Source organism: Poecilia formosa, unplaced genomic scaffold (assembly GCF_000485575.1).
Source record: "Poecilia formosa unplaced genomic scaffold, Poecilia_formosa-5.1.2 Scaffold284, whole genome shotgun sequence".
In the NCBI taxonomy this organism is placed as follows: Eukaryota; Metazoa; Chordata; class Actinopteri; order Cyprinodontiformes; family Poeciliidae; genus Poecilia; species Poecilia formosa.
In genome coordinates, this window is record NW_006800223.1 from 487,652 (window position 1) to 505,757 (window position 18,106).

Consider the following 18,106-nt stretch of genomic DNA (forward strand, 5'->3'; position numbering starts at 1 on the left):
GGATTTTTTTGCATCGTTACAAGCTGTTGATATTGAGAATATTACTCTAAACTAAAGAAGTTTATCTGTGGCTCATTGTCATAAGCAGGAAACGTCTCGTCTATCACAACAGTAAGTCTACTTTACTCATTAATACTGAAGGTTTTTCTACACCAAGATGACAGTCAGAAATGTGGAATGTGTTGAACTTCATCTGTCATCCATCTCATGTCATTTGGTTTCATCTCTGTGATTGGTTCAGTCACGAAGGAGCTCTGTGGCTGCCTGTTCAGTGAATAACTGCTCAAGAATCAAGCAATGCGAGCAACACGCCCTAAATTTGCATGCTACACAAAGTTTCTTCCTGTTTATCTTTCTGAACTAAGTAATACTTTCCCCAACAACATGATCCGACAGAGTGACGTCTTCTGGTACGCCGCGTTGTAAGACCGATTCCTGCAGAGAGAAATCTGCTCTGGTGTTTGGTAGATGCTCTGACATTGGGAGACCCAGCAGGGTCTGTGGCCGCTGATGGTCCTGACTAATTCGCATAGCAGATCTGGGACGAGGCCACACTCCACCACCGACTAAGGAGGATTGTGGTCTTACGCACAACTCAATCTGTATTCCCTTGTGATTGTGATCTTGCTAATCTCCAGAAAATCCTGCTGTCTCTCGTGCCAACTTGCAATAGGGGTTAATGGAGGCAGAGCGGGTTACTGCCCCCACCTCCTCAACCGCCCCTGAGGCAAACAAGCAAGTTGGGCAAGATCCATAAAATCAAACGGAACGTTATGTAGGCAAATCTGAAGACGCACACGTTTGGCATATTACTGTTAAATTCTGTTCAAGAGCAAACGAGTCAACTGCATGATGTGTCACAGCAGTAGAGACGACACACTGTTTACAATCCTCCCTCAAGCAAAGTATGTACCACACTTCCTCAAACAAGACAGCAACCTAGATTGACAATACACTGACATTTTTATACAAGACATTATTGAAGCCTGTCTGTGAATTTGTCAGTAATTCATGGAGCTATAAAGAGTGCAAAAAATATATAATAAAATGGTGGTCTAGCTTTGCATGCCATGCTTGTAAAACTAGTCTAGGTCATTCATATGAATTTGCTTATCTATCAAATCTTTGTTTCCCCTTTCAAAAAGGGACAATGAACATAATATGCCAGAGTTAGCCTTGAAGGCTAGCTTTCATCTGTAGGCCCTCAAGGTAAATTCAATATAAAGATAAATATACATTCTTACAAAATAAGAAAATAAAAAATGATAAATAAAAAGCATTTTTATATAAAAAGAACACAATAAGTTACAAATTCAAAAATAATAAAAAGCCATAAAGCACAAAAGTTTACCACGACACAAACAATACATAAAAAAATTAAGTTAAAATCACATGATTGCATGTGACCTGATTTGCACGCTGCGCTGAAACAGCTGGCAGCGTCAGACAGAGCTGCTTTCAGAGTTCATCTCATGTTAGCTGAATTATCAACAAGTCCTATCAAAATGCAAAGAAGCCATGCTAGCATTAGCCTAGCACTTAAAAATACTACTCCTCGTGAACACATTGTCAGCAGGAGCAAGATGACGTGGAAACAAACTGAGCATCAGAACGAAAACAATCCTGATGATCAAATCCCAGCTTTTTTACAGTTAACATAAAAACATCCATATTTGAATTTGCGCAAACACAGTAATCTCCTCTCTCAATTATTGTGATTTGCTCGCATGTATGAAAGCTAACATTGAGATCATGCTGCATCCACATGATCCCTTATTCAATTTACGACAAACCTAAATGTTATCATCTTTTTTCTTATTAGCCTCTCTCTGTACATAAAACAAAACGCAGTGTATTCACTAATCGGGCCAAAGATGAACATGATTCAGTTGTGGATCTTAATGATTTCTCTTACATCGTCTTGCTGTCACTCATGTGAGATTCAACCAGGAGGCTCAACTAAGCGGAGTGAACTTGGTGGAGCTGGAGAGGCAGTTAGGAGAAAAAAAAATTGGCACCAGTGTGGAAAATTACAACAGCAGAGCTTGTATTGTACAGTAGTAGAAAACCCCCCAATGGGCATTCATTTCAGCTTTTAGCAATTAATGAATCACTGGAGAACAGTGCTCACTGCACCAGTCTGCACAGTAACTTCAAACGTTGCAGTGAAATCTAATCCAAGACGGCGTTGAAGGATGAGAAGAGTGCATGCGACTGTGCATTGCTCCACCCTAAAAGGTTTCAGTGAAACAAACACATTACAAACACTAATCCATATCACATGGCCGCAGACGCAGCTCCTTATTTGGTCTTTGCCAAACGAGGGACAAACGAGAAAGTCAAAATAGGATCGGCTTTGCTTTCTGGTTCTCCAAATACCTCAAAAAGTAAATCCAATAACTGAACCGCTTAACTAAGACACAGGAATTTAAAAAAATTGGTGTGCAAGCTTCTTTCGTTAGTGCGTTTTTACACAGGATAAAGCAATTAGATAGCAAATATTTCCCGCTAAGCTGTGAAGTGTAAAGCCAAAAACAAGACTCTACTTGTTTCACAAGAGTCTTTATGAGGATTTATGATTAGATTGAACTGCATGAAAACACAATGCAGTTATTATCTCGGGTCATCACAGGTGTAAAAACCAGTGAATTTCAGGATACAAGCTGCCTTTCCATTGATCATAAAAGATGTGCAAACTGGAATTATGGTGCCAGTTTGTACATAAACAGAGAGAAATTGAAATGTAGCTTTTAAATGTATTTTAATACGCCTCTATAGCATTTCCACATCAAGGTGTTCAAAACCTCATTTTCAAATTTAAGTCACTCTGTTGTAATTCCCTGAATGTATCAACACAGATCCTCTGTGGTTTATTGTTCTATAATGAACATTAAGTCAATCAGCAGCACCAGCTTTTCAAACAGTAAAGCTAAAAATGACTCCTAACACATTTAAAAGTCCTGTATCTTTTCAGAGGCTAAATGTTTCATTTTAGCCAGACATTTTCACAGATAAGTTAGATTTATGGTTGATCTCGACATTAAAATGGCGTAGAATGCGTAAATTAAATGAGAGCTACGTCCTACACTTCCAGTTCAATTTAGCTTACTTCCATTGCAGGAAGTCGCATCGTTTCCAACATTCAGCCGAGTTCTTGACTTCTTGTCGTGAACTTCTCAAAATTGATTCTCTTGTGGGGGGGTTGGCGGCAAAAAAAACACAACATGTCATCATAATGGCTTCCCCAAACTTTTGCTTGGGGAAAAAAAATAACAAAAAAAAACTATAAAACAGTTATTGCTGGAAAATTTGGAAAATATTGGTTGAAACCAACGATGGACCTGTGGGTATACATTCCTTCAGTGTTACGGATTTAACTAGTAACACTGTTACATACATTAGATAACAGACTTTCTGTGTGGGACGGACTGCGTCCCATAAATCTCACTTCCTGTTCTTCCTCCGTCATCAGAACGATGTTAAATCTCGACATGAAGACATGAAACCCACCTCAGAGTCTCTCACCGTGACAGTCTGAGCTCCCGCGGTTCTTTTTGTCTACGATGTTTTTGTAAAACAAACATTAAAAAATTCACTTGAAGCCCACTGCACTGAACTGCTGATAATGTGGAGAAACAGTAGCGTTTTGTCCCAATTCACCAAAATATAAACCGACTATGGTAAAGAATACTGAATCTAACAAACAAACAGAGAAATTAAATGAACCCCAACACATTTTGTGCTCCAAACAGCTCAACCCTAACCATGAAAGATTCTTTTTGGGTTTTTTTGTTTCGCTTTTTGATTATCAAACTAATTTTAAAACCAAAGGACAACTTGAGTAAATACAAAAAGCTGTTTTCAAATGATTATTTATATTATTAAAGTACAACATTATCCCTAACTGATGAAGTAGACCTGAGTAAGTCACGAATGACATGTTTTTGACCCATTGTATTTTTGAAGAAAGCAGAATTTTCCCAGCCTCTCTGAGACATGATTACTGCCAGACCTGCAGGTTTAAGAAAAGGTCGAGAAAAGCGACGCATCATGTGCAAACCGAGAGAAATTCAAGAAAAGAGGTTCTGAGGCTCTACTGTGAAACAACAGAGCAGCGTTTCCTTTACAAACATCAGCAAAACTTTGTCAATGTTCTGCTAATGTTGAAAAAAAAAAAACACCATTTCACAATTGGTGTGTTTTCATTACATAAGTAATGGAATTAAAATCAGGTGTGAGTAAGTTTGTTTCTGTGATAAGTTATTAAAAACATGCTGCACCATCATCCTCCAACCACTTCCTGTCGTCGTCTTCTTCATGGTTTGTGCCAATGGCAGCGTAGTTATCGATAATCAGACGTGTATGATGGAAAAAAGTGTTTCCATTGTGGCTTTGCGAAATACACAAAAGAACCATCCCAAAATCCGAGGTTGTGGTAAAGCAAACCAGTTAAAACAGGCTCTGGTAGCAGACCTCTCTGGTGGAAAAGCTCTAAAATTAACAAATGTAGATTTTCTCCTTTTCTGCCCAAAGATTTCTGGGAAAATATTCTGTGGATTCATATAAGAGAAACTTTGTGAAATGTTCATGTCATTAGATCTGATTTCAAACTAACACAGATCTTTGGAAAAACACCATACTGACAGTCAGACACGGCAGTGGCAGTGGGATGGTGTGGGGGAGCTTTACTGCTTCATGACATCATCACTTCCTGTGACCGCTGGAGCCATGATTTCTGCTCTAACAGAAGATCCTGAAGGAGAAAAAGCCTGACCATCACTTCATGACCATACGCTCAAGGAAAAAGAAAAAAAGCTTTGAGGCAGCAGTAATCCAGAACACACCAACAGATTAATCTCTAAATGGCTCAAAAAGCTAAATAATGGTTTTGCAGAAGCCTAGTCAAAGTCCAGGCTGGATAAAATCAAGTGGAGTTAGCTTAAATAGGGCCTTCTATGTGGCTGAATAAAACAATTCTACAAAGAAAAGTGGGTCATAATTTCTCTAAAGGTGTAAAAGACTGACTGATCCATGATGAAGCTGTAACACATCAGCATCAGGTGAAGGGAGTGGTTTTAATTTTACATAGATATAAGTTAGTTTGGATAACATTTTTCACTTGATAAAAGCACAGCTTGGAAATTACAGTCCATCCTTGAAATTCAAATTTGTTTCGCTAAAAAATTTAAGTGAGACAAAAACAAACAAAAAAAAAAACAGCGGGAAGTACATAGCAACATAACTATCTAATTTAATGTTAAGTGACATCGTTGTGGTGATCAAAACCTACGACGACATATTATCAGAAACATTTTCCAATTTCAAAGTTTTTTCTAAAAAATTTCTGAGATGAATCTCAAAGTTTCTGAGTTATTTTGCGCAAATTTGTGACTTCTCAAACAAAGACATTTCTAATTTTTTTCTAGAAAATTCATGAGACTAACCTAAAAACATCAGTGTTTTTTGGCAGAAATGTACTCCTCCTTTCTTTCCATCTACATCAGTCCAAACATGCCGTTGTAAAGACCAGACGTTTGACCACAAAACTAAAATCAGCCGGTCAACCCACCACACCAGTCTTCTGTTCTGTTTCCCTCCAGGTAGAGATTCAAACTAGGATTAGTATCATGTTAGCGTTAAGGTCAAACCAAATGTGCGGACAAGTGTAGCGGATTGGATTTGTGCGGGTTGAGCTTCAGAATGCGTCTAAAAGCAGCAGGTTTCGCCTGCGGGTCATCTGAACATCTGCCAGCTCAGATATCAAAGGTGGATCCATCAGTCTAACGTATGTCACTCCGAGGTGTCTCCTTCTGAGGAGATAATGAGGTGAGACTTCCTGGTGGGCTGCATGCAGTCTGTTAGCACGGTGGTTTGGCTCAAAGGAAACTGAAATACTTTAGATATAGCATGTCAGGTGTTGCCGCGGTGAGCGGTCAGCTGGGTGAGTCGGCAGCAGGTTGGAGGACAAAATGGGAAACTTTTGGCCTCAAACAGCACCCTTCTTATTGGGTCGTTTTTAGATAGGCTAAAAACATGGCATATCTACGGTGGCCCTGAAGTGCAAACCACATCAACAAATCACTCAACACTAGTTCAAATTAAAAAATACAAGATATTAAAAAACACATTAGCTAAGATCAAGAACAAATTAGGGAAACACAACATCCTTCATTTGTAGTTGTTGCTCAACTACAAATTAAATGAAATTGTAGTTGTTGTTTATGAACATCTATAAATTAGAAAACCACAGTGTTGGCACATCATCACAAATGATTTCATCCAATCAGCGATCTCTTTGGTTTCCCACTGGGACCTGCCGCTTAAATTTTGTTAATGTTGTCGTGTTTTCGAACATGTAGTTGTGTTTTTCAGTTTTATCGTGTGCAGTGATTTGTTGATGTAGTTTGAACTTCAGGGCCACCGTACATGTCAGCTGATTTAGATTTTTCTATTTTTTTTTTTTTACTATTTGCAGATTAAAAGTCGTAGTTATGATTGCTTTATGGTCAATGGACTGAATTTCTACAGATCCATTCTAGTCATACAGACTGACTACTCAAAGCGCTTTACAGTAGTGCTGTGCTCACACACCAGAAAGGCAATATGGGGTCAACTGCCTTGCCCAAGGCCACACCAACATGTGACAGGAGAAAGCTGGAAATGAACCTACAACTTTCCGATTGCAAGAGGACAATTAAGCCACAGTCGACAACTGCCTAAACATGAGCAATTCAGTTTTTTCAGTAGGGATTCATCCCTTAACAAATCTAATTCTCAATAAGATTATACATATCCTCATAACCTGCATTTGCATGGGGTGATAAATTGGGTTATGTTGGAATTTAGGCCAGGAATTGGCTGTATCAGGGTCAAGTACTTTATGCAGAGGTCAAGAGTACAACAGAGAGAGGTTGGATGTAAACGGAGTCGGAAAACCAGGGAAGGTAAAGATCCGGATGGTGGGTTTAAGGAATCATATGTTCCCCGTCTGTTGTGTCACTGGGAAAGTAAGAAAAAGACAAACAGGGAGACTTTTGATTGTTGCAGTGCTGATTATTCCATCCCGGCTGCACTGAGCTGCGTCCGATCACACTTCCACTGATCCACCTCATCCACATCCTCGCAGTATGTTTTGCTCTAACTAGTCATAAGAATGTGCAGCACATAAACACTCTGCTAAATGTGTAAACCATCCCAGAGCAGCCAGGACTGTCAGACTGCAAAGCATACAGTAGAGGAGGAAGAGCAAACAGTAGAGGAAGTGTCGAGAACACGCCGGGAATTTCACCTCCGACTTCCGTAACACTTAGGAAAGCGTAAAAGATCGGGTCAGAAAACCTTAAAGCTTCGTCATGATTCAGGCTCTTGACCTAATATCACTTTAACACAAATCTTTGTATTGTTTTAAAATACTCGAGTCCCACTTGACTTTATTATTAAGAGCCGTTGGCGTTCTGAAAAGCAAAGGCAGCTGACAAGAAACAGGGCCGAGTGTTTTCAGAAGAGGAGAGATGGGTGCAGCCCTGCTGCTCTGCAGGAAGGTTTCCTCACAGTTTGCTTAGACTTTGACACTCAACATTTGTCTTTTTTTTTTTTTTTTTTTTTTGCCAAACAGGATTTTGGCAAAAATCTTGTATTGTTTTCAATGAAAAGGTCATTTTTACAAGCTACAACCGACGGTGATCATCATAGTAACACTCATATACTTCCACGGAAATAATTTAATCTAAAAGTGGAAGCTGTGTAAGGGTTTATAAATACATGAGCCACTATCTATGAAAGTTAAACTGACATTACATAATAAACATCTTCGGTTTTGAACTTGTTTGACTAGGTGTTAGCATGAATGCTAAACAGCTGAGGTAGATCTTTACCTTCTTCAGTACAGGCAATAACACAAGGAAGCATTTTCAGAGCACTATTTTGGTATTTCTGTTCGATCAAATAAGTAACATTTTCATAGTTTTCAACCTGCTACTATAATGATCCCTCCAGTTTTTCATGATTCCAAGCTTTTTTGGAGTGAATTCATGATTGTCAGTTTATTGCAAATTTTCTTAGCAAAACCAGTCAAAATGTTGAGTTTACGTGACTGCCAACTCCCACCTGCAGGTGGCAGTGTTTCTTACTTTTCTCACACTTTTGCCCTGGCCTGACTTGATGTCCAGCTACTGTCCACGATCAATATGAAGAGCAAAATGTAGGTTCTTCAAAATATAAAATAAAAATGTTTGTCCAGTCTGTCTGATTGTAATGTTTCTTCTCATCATTTTTCTTTGTATAGATTTTTGGAAGGGGTTTAAATTAAGAAAAAATATAGCAAAGATTTGTATGGTAGCGCCAAAAAATTAGTGACTTTTTCAATTACAACAGCCCACACGTGGCTTCACCTCAACAGTTCACGCACCCGTCTTCTTCCAACACAATTCATTTTGTTCCTTCATTTTCATACCTGTACATTTATAACCCTGTCTTCAAGTCGTGGTGTATTAGAAAACAAATTGATGGACGGATGAATTCTCATTTCATTCAGTCGTTCTAAACTGAATCATTCCCTTGTCTGTCTGTCTGTTCTGACCAGAGTGAGTTGGACCTGATCCTCCAGCTATATCCCTCAAGTCAAACCTCAGTGACCATTACTCACTTGTATCATGTCCATCAGGCTAACCCTGTTTGAAGCTGGGACTTCAGAGCGCTCGCCCCAATTATCTTCTTAAGCCACTGCTTAAAGGGGACTTCCCCACCGAATGAGGTCAAAATTCTTTGAAAGAGACCCGATTTTCCTGTCATGATCACCTATCAACTTAAACTGCTTCGCCTCGTTTTCAGACTTTTTCCTCGCAAATTTCTGGAAGCGGGGTCGTGACATCATGCAAGTAAACGTCACTCATTAGTGGAGATGAACAGCGAGCGGAATGCGTCGCCCGCTGGCCCGGTCGGACATGGAGCGGGCTTCCATCACATGCGAAAATTTCCACAGCAACTTAATCAAAGATAAAGCTTCAAAGCCCGACCACACGGTAATAAATACGTCCATCACTGTACGTGCAAAGTTCAGAGTCTGACATCGGTCCTTCTGAGAACGAGTTTGCACTGCTCTTGATCTTTGACCTTTTACTTCCTGGCACAATCAGTTTGAAAGTTACACCTTTTTTTTTTTCCTCTGTTTTTTGACTGAAGGATTTACAGCATTATAGTGCCTTGCTAAAGTATTCACACCCTAAAACCACAAACGCCTGCACATTTCATTCAGACTGCGCAATTGTGAAGCGGAAAGAGAATTATATATATATATATATATATATATATATATATATATATATATATATATATATATATATATATTATCATTTAAAGAAAACCTAAAAAGTGTAGCATGCTTTTGTATTCAGCCCCCTTTACTCTGATGCCTCAATTTAAAACAGAACTAGTGAAGTAGGCAGTCTTCTTGATGACACACAGGAGTGGCTGCATCATGCTGTGGGAATCATTTTCTTGAATTTGATTAGTAGTAAGTGAACCATTAATCAATATTTGATGTATATTTGCTTGATGGTTTTAATTATATCTGACAAACTGCAGTGTTTATTACTTGTTTCATACTTGATGTTTTTATGATGCAAAGCACTTTGAACTGCTTTGTTGCTGAAATGTGACATGTGACATATGCCTGACTTGACTTTTCCTGCTAAAGAAGAGAAAGCCCACAGCATGATACAGCCACTGCCATGTGTGTTTTTATCACCCATCGTCAAACACAGGTGTTTATTCAGAGGAGCTTGAATATAAGTACATGCTGCAGTTTTCAGGTTCTCATTTAATCAAAATGTGAGCATGTTCTCACTAGCTGTTTCCATCGACCACACAGTTAAACAACTTAACATTTTGAAAATAAATTTGCTTAATGAAAACACGGCAATTTACAAAACAACTTTTTCAAGAAAAAGTTTGGGCGCTTAGATGAGGTGTTTAGTTTTAGTTTTAATTTCTTTTTGGGGTATCGAAATTCATTTACAACTGCAACGGAAACGCTCGAGTCACATGACCAACAACCGGACGTCACAGGCGCAAACCACGAAGAAGAAGAGAACAGGAAGTAGTTGGAGAATGATGGCGCAGCATATATATTTTTAATTACCTGTCGCGGGAACAAACTTATTAATGCAAACGCCACTTATGTTTACATTACTTATGCGAAACTTTTATTTTTTTGTTACATTCGCGGAATTTTGACGAAGTTTAGCGCACATTTGTAACGGAAACGCAGCTACTTCCTTCGCTCCGTGTTTCTCTCTATTACATAAAATGTCAACAATACACACTAATGTTTGCGTTACTCTTCAAACACCTCCCATTAGCTCCACCCTCGTCGTATTGACTCCCCATTTTGTTTTCCTTCCATCTGTTTATCTAAGTGACTCCCTCAGTGCTGCAGGTAAACTCGCAGCTGGAGCCTCTCTCTCTCTCTCTCTCTCTCTCTCTCTCTCTCTCTCCCTCCAGACGGAAGCCATTACCGGATTGTGTTCATAAAGTTACATTATTGTTTTTCTTCCATGTCAACTCCATTCGAGGCCTCTGCAGCAGCAGGAAGGCTCCCGACAAAAAAGGGCCCACAGCGCCCACTCAACCGCACATACTGCAGATTGGGGAGGAAACTTAGAGGAAAAGGAGAAAAAAAAAAAAAAACAACTGTTCAACTTTCACTTATTTTAGTCCGTTTGGGTCATGTCCCACTTGTTTCAACTCGTTAAACTCCCCCAGAGAACGTTCAGTCTGACCATTTCTGAGCGGGACTCTTCTGCATTCACCAAACAATTATGCACGCATGCAGTAGGAGGCGGCGCGGCTGAGGAGGGGGACAAATAACCCCCCATTGAAGACATAGCCCGCCTTTGTTTTGGGACTCATCTGTTACAGATCAGCTTTCACACCTACAAACCGGCGCACGGGGGCCCCGCAATTAGCGCGTGGGGAGCCTGAAAGGCGCAAGCTGAACCGCTGTGGTGCGCACTCCCTGCAGCACCTGCCTTTCCGACTGCTTAAGACTTTTAAGAACTAATGGAGTTGCTGACATTCATGTGCATGTGTCAGTGTGTGTGTTTCGGTGTGTGTGCGTGTGCATTTGGAAATACCCATCCCTTTTGTCTACCTGCACACAGCCAGAGAGGCGAGTAAAATGAGTGCGCCCCCGCTGCGCTGCCTTCAGGGAGCGCACGGTGCGCGTCTCTCGTTCTGCTCCGTTTTCCTACTGGAATTCAGCGGTGACCTGCGGGTTTGCCCATTTCTGAAGGAACTAAAATGTAAAATGTGACTTTAGAGCGAAATATACAGTCTCTGAAACTTTTTCAGCCTAAAAGGGAAAAAAACTCCAAATCTGGCTAAAACGCAAAGAGCGCGTCTTTGGAAACTTTGGAAACGGAGCTGCTGGAGGATTAGGTTCACTTTCTCTGTTTCTATTGGATCAAATTTCTGTCTTGAAAGTAAGAAAAAAAAAAGAAGAAGAACTTTGTGCCCAGGAAAAAGCACCACAATTGTGGGGGGAAAAGGGGGGAAGAAAAAGTGCTCCTACCGTAATAAAGGTAACCATAGCATCGGCGGGTTAGTATCCAACACAGTCGACATGAAGGTGATTAATTCTCACACAGAAGCTTTTGGCGAAAACTTCCCACTTTCTGAGGACTGCCGCCTGTCAGTGCGCCACACTGGATCTGTGCAGGAGAGGAGAGGCTCAGGGTGTGCGCAACTCTCTCTCTCTCTCTCTCTCTCTCTCTCTCTCTCTCTCTCTTTCTCTCTCTCTCTTTAAAGGACAGATGGCTGTTGGCGCAGGAGAGTCTCGCTTGCATGCACCTCTGGCCGTTGTGTCACTGGAGAGCCTGCTGACATGAATTAGGACACCGAATTAGAAACGTGTGTTTGGAGTGAGGGCGTGCGTATCAGATGAAACCAAAAGTCACGCACGCACGTGACCTTTTTCTTTTTGTATCGCAAAAGGTGAAAAGTTCAAAGTTTCGAGAAACAACAAAAACACAACACACACCTATCGCCAACGAGCTCTTCCCGAGCGACTGGCTGCAGGGGCGATCAGAGACTGTTGGAGGCCCCGAGCTGTGATTTATGGGAGCCCACCTGCAGAGACTTACAAAAAGTAGTGCAGTACACACACACGCGCACACACACACAATAACATTTTGCACCACTTTGTGTTGGTTCGTCACATAAGGTTGGATCAGAACTGATCTACCACATGTATCTAGGACTGTTTGCTTTTCTTGCTGCTTTATGGATTCATGATGGATGTGTTTGTTTATTGTCACACAGGCTCGCTTTATTGTTTCTGAACGTAGAGAACATCTGGTGTTCCTTTTTCCATCATGTCTGAGAAATACATGCATGCTCCCTTTCCACCCTGCTATGTGGTTAACAAAAGTTTTTTTTTTTTTTTTTTTTTTTTTTTTTTTTTTTTTTTTTTTTTTTTGTAAATGTACCGTAATGCCCTTGAAATTCCTCTGCAGATGCACAATGTGTATTACTAATTCATGATGCAGGATGTTAGGCATTCATGTTGCTTGTGATGGGGATACTTGATAATATTTTCTTTTTAAACCATTTCATGAAAATAACACAAGCAGAACAAAACAAATACATCTTTAACTCCTCTGGTAACTTTGGGATCAGAAGAAAATATTTAGTTAATTGCAGCTTTCTGCTTCTGTCACTAGATGTCACTGTGTCAAATACATCAAGCTTTTAAAGGGTCAGTATTATGTTTTTCAGGCATATAGTGCGATTTTATGACACAATCAAGTAATTATTTTGACCTCAGTTATTGTAAAAATGGACATTAACATATTTTTTAAACATGCATGAAAGAATCAAAGCAACACTCCAGATTCAATTTTGATTATGTAAAACTAAAACGAGTCTATTATATATAGTACTTCCACTTTAAATGAGGGTTTCAAACTTTAACTATAAGCTCTACATCTGCTTACACTCATAGACACTTTTACTTGACACACTTTTTTTCCCTGAGAATTATTGCCACTCTATTTCTTTTCCCTGCGTTATGACTAAGCATTAGTCATACATCACAAGAGGTCCCTTAATGCAGCATTGTAAATGTTTTATCATTACAATGCTAACATTTTTAGCTAGCAGGTCCTGGAGGCTCCCCCACAAGACATGACAACCGCGTTATTACCCCAAACCGAATGGGAAGTCATTAAATATGTAGGAGGAGGGGAAGTTTTAGTGGGAAGGAGCTTGGAAAGGAGATGAATATCTAAAAAATGAACAGACGATGGAAGAACATGCTGAAAAGGGAAGATGGGAGTGCTAGTGCTCATAATTCTGTTAGAAATTAAACTGCAAACTTCAGGAGACAAGAATTTGGAATACATCGAATCCATGCAATGTAATGTTCATCCATCAAAAACAGAGAGAGTTAAGGAGACAGAACTGCATCAAACTGTGGTACCATCAGTGATGTAATGTCCATTCATGTGTCTGTGGACAAACCAGGTCTAAACCAAAGCTTTTCACACATTTACAGGTAGTGACATAAGGAGTAAAGTACTATCAGGATTATTGTAATTGAAAATAATATGTAATCAATAGCTGGACCCAAACTCCTACATTGAAGTCTGAGGCTCCAGTGGTAAAAGGGGGGGCATTTTTTTTTTTACTGTTCATGAATATAAAGCATGACCTGTCGTCCCTACTGATTTTCCCTTTACTTTGCCTTCTACTCTTTGTTGTAGATTCATATTTTCTTTTCAAATCCTTGTTAAATTTTCCCGTCCCCAAATATGATTTATATACACTACATAATTAATGAGGTGAAGTGTAGATTTGCTGCCAGTGGCTGAAACCAGGAGCGAAGAGGAGCTTTTCTCTCAGCTCAGCTGCCTCCCAGACATGTAGACAAATATACAGCGGAAGTAGGGAGCAGTGTGGTCTGTGTGTGTGCATGTGTGTGTGTGTGCGTGTGTGTGTGTGTGTGTGTGTACCAGTGAACACACTACCTATGGCTCTGACAGCGAGGAACGTGTTTAACAGTTCAGAGCAAACACAGACCTCCCATTGAGGGGATGTGTTTGTGTTGACACGAGCTCATAATGGACCACTGGTCTTTAGGAAGCGGTGTGAGGACCGTCGGCCTTCGTCTGACAGTGGGTGGGTGCAATTATTTTTCCTTTCGGGGTGTTTGTATGAAGAAGTGAAGAATAACAGTTTTCATCAGCCAAAAGGTCCTTGATAATGAGCTTACAATTTATGTCACCACAAAAGTAAAAACACATGAACACATGTAGCACACACTTGTTGACACTCCTGCTTTTAAGACCTTGTGTGAACCTGTTTTGCTAATTGGACGGTTTCAAGACTTCTGTGATGTTTCGTAAGCTTGCTATAAAAATGAAATATAAATGTTAAATATGACTTAAAAGAAATTTGACACAGTAATTTAACGTATTGACGTTAGGCCTCTGTCTCTTTAAAAACACCTGTTCTTTCTGAAGCTCCACCTTCAGGAAGTCATCACAACGTCACTCTTCTATTGACCCCTTAAAAATGCTTTAACCAGCATTTCACTGAGAAGTAGCTCCTGTAGTAAGCTCAGCTGATGCTCAGTTCCACCAGGTGTTTTGCTAATTGCTGCTGGCTAGTCTTTAGGAGCCGAGTGGTGGAGAGCTGCTCTGTGAGGCAGAAGCTTGGAAACTCAGAGCTCAGAGGAGGAGCTAGGTCCACCCAGGAGCTTTGCACAACTGAATGGTTGCCATGGAGATTAAAGGATTTCTCAAACATGCATGAAAAAAATCAAAGTAACACTCCACATCTGTTTTTGATGAGGGAATAAAATTCTAACATGATAGAAACCTCAAAGTCAATTTTACATAATACTGGCCCTTTAAATGAATTTATTAGAGAGAATGTATCAGCTTTATAAAAAGATAAGTTATATGTCTTATACAGATTAAAAACACTTGTTTATGTAGTTTGCCAGTTAGTATTTAGCATGACATAGTTTAAGGGCTAGCCGAGCCTCCAGGTTTCCATGGCAGCTACTCCTTATATCCAATCTCCTGCTTTCTCTCAGTCACAGCAACAGTTCTTCCCTGACTTTAGCCAAGTACATTTAGTTGTGAAATGTAATCAAGCCTCAGTGAAAGGGGTTCAGGGGGAGGAGTGTGTGTTATTGGCGAGCAGCGCACCGTGCAGCAGCTTTCTTTTCCTAAGCAAAGCCCTTCATCCCGTCTTCCTCTTGTTGTGGCTCTTGTCTGTCGGCCATCCTATCTATCCATCAAAGTGGGTTTGCTTTAACTTGGCTAATAGGCTGCAGATGCTGATCCGCATGGAATATCTACCATATCTCAGTAAACACTAATATTTTCCACAGCACCTCCATGACAGCGAGACCCAGAACGGCCAGAGAACAAACAGACTCAACATAATAATAGCATTTAAACTGCAAACAAAACAAAAAAAGAGCCAGTTGTGAACATCTAAACCAAACACTCTGGCTTTTTTTGGAAAGCCATAAAAATGTTATCAGAGAAATTAATTGGGATGAAAAATCTACCAGCTCAAAGTTGTTTTTTTCTGCGGGTGATCTAAGTTCATCATGTTTTTCATTCCCACACAGTTTTTCTGGCAGCAGAACCCGCCACTTATTTACTTCCAGCGTTCGAATATGAAAGAATGTTCAGCTGGCAGCAGTATTTACTAATGTTTATTGATATTAAACATGAGGCGATCACGTTGTTTCCTAACAAGTAAGATAGCTACAGGATATTACTGACACATGAACCGTTTTTTTAATTTATAGCTTCTTTTCCCACCATTCAGTCAGCTTTTGATTTCATTTTGGCATCTACCTTTAAGGAGTCTTGTTACATAACATGTCCCTTAATATTTGAATCTGAAATGTTCTTTAAAAATCACATTGTAAGGACTTCTCTTACCTTGTTTATGTGATCACACATGTTTTATTCTATTTTAGTTCTAAACCTTGTATTCAACTTTCCAAAACTGGATTTTTCTTCTGGAGAAGACACTCTTCTCTTAACCTGCTACTGGGTCTTAAGCTGAAAAAAAATAAAAAATAAAATAAAAAAAAAACTAGAAAAATCCTAAAGAAAACTGAAGGTTTTGAGGTTAAAACTGACTTCAAGATTTTATTCATCTGGACCAAATCTTTAGTTTTAGCAACTGGCTAGCAGAATGCTGCCGCCACCATGTTTGACAGGGACAGTATGCAGTGGTGGACACACCTCCTGCTAACCTGCTAATAAAGGAGCTAATATTTCGCTTAGCGCTTTAGCATTTTTGCTAACTCTGAAAACATTAGCACAACCTGAGTTCATTTTTCCAGAGACATTTCACTGTTATTCATACTCTTATTTTGAAATGGGTGAAGACTACTTAACCAGCAGCCCTGTTTCCTCTCATTATGTTCCCCCTCCTAAGAGAAACTTTATTGATAAAACAGCAAGTACAGAACAACTGAAGGAATTAGGGTTACAGAAGAATACAACACTGACATGAGCAAACAACCACGGGAACAAGGCACTGGTTTTTATCTGGCTACTCTGGGACGGTTCAAACCAGAAAATAGGTTTAGGATGCAGGGAACATTTAGAAAGTTGAGAATCTTAAATGAATGTGTTAGTAATATGAATATTAATAACGGCTACTAGAAGCCTTGACTGCTGATATCAAGATGAGGCTGGCAGCAGGTGGTAAACCCCCGTAACCTAAAGTTGGGACAAACCGTTACCTTTGTGTAGTTTATTCAGTTTGATGTTCACCCATGGTTGGGTTTATAAATATCAAAGGATGACATTTTCCCACAATCATCCCTTTTCCCCGGAGAAGCTGTGGGTATCTGAAGGGGTATCCGAAAAGAAAAACAATCCTCATAGCAAGTTCTAGATCTCTCAAGGGACGTGTCCAGGAAAGCATCGTAATCAGACACCTGAACCACTTCAGCTGATTATACCTTAAGCCCCCCATGGATAACGAATCTCCTCACCTATCTCTAGTGCCGAGCCCATCCACCTAATGGGAGAAGATAATCTCAGATACTTGTAGCTAAATCTTGTTCTTTCGTTCATGATCAGCATAACCTTAACTGATTGTTTGGAAGATGGGAGGACCACAACAGATCTAGTTCTCCTTCACCAAAATAGACCAGTCGTTACTGTGGATAAGCTAGGATAGTTTGTTTGATAGATGGACATACAAAAAAAAAACTGTGATCAAGACTCTCAATCTCTTGATCCCAAACCCAATGGAGTGCTCCACCTTAGCAAGCATATGCCATGGTACAAATAGGACAGTAGCCACTAGAGACCTGAGCCTCTCATCTGTCTAATAAAACAATGGAAGCATCCATCTTCATCTTCCAAAGTGAAGTGATTTGCTTTGAATGACAATTTCTAGAGTATAGACATCACTTTGTAGTAAAAAGCATAATTAAATTTATGGTTTCCACATTACTGTCATGTCTTTTCCTTCCCCTTTTTGAATGAATTACCGTGAGGCTTCTTCTCTTGTTACCTCATCGCTTGTAACAGGTTATTGAGTAAATGTGTGTGGCTGGGATCCTTGGCCTGAAGCTGAGTGAGAATGAAGAGTAGAAGGGAAGGGATGGAGAGGGGGTAATGTAAAGCAGAAGAAAACAGAGAAAGCCATGAAGACACTAGTAAGTTTGTTTGGTGAGGGATTACATACAATACACGGACAAAAGGGACCTAGAAAGGGAAAAAACATGTGATGATGGATTGCCAAGAACAAACAGAGGAACGGAGAAACGGGTGAGGCAAGGAGCAGCAGAACAGACTTTACGGCTATCTGGATCAGATTTCCTCCCGCTTTTTAAAAGTTCTTTGTTTTATGTCGTTCTCTCCCACACACATCCATAAAAATACAACCAAAAAAAAAAAGAAAATTCCCTCCCTAACAATGACTAGAAACATGGGAGTACTACGAACATGAATTTATAGAAAGGAAACCAATGATGAAGACTTGAAAATAGTTTGGTGGTTGTAAGAAACACACACAACCAATGAACAATTAAAACAACAAAAACTGGTAATTAAAACCA

The 18,106-nt window shown here is 39.8% G+C and overlaps 1 protein-coding gene across 2 annotated transcripts in view; it reads right to left on the bottom strand.

Moving 5' to 3' along the window:
- The window catches only part of ntf3 (neurotrophin 3), a 38,129-nt gene extending 26,378 nt beyond the window's left edge, over positions 1 to 11,751 (bottom strand). For both annotated transcript variants that reach the window (XR_477650.2, XM_007571638.2), the window contains exon 1: positions 11,570 to 11,751. Coding sequence is in view for 1 of the 2 variants with exons in the window: in XM_007571638.2 (XP_007571700.1) it covers positions 11,570 to 11,587 (18 nt within the window). In the remaining variant the exon portion in view is untranslated. The remainder of the gene's footprint in view (positions 1 to 11,569) is intronic.
- Positions 11,752 to 18,106: the final 6,355 nt, after the last annotated feature.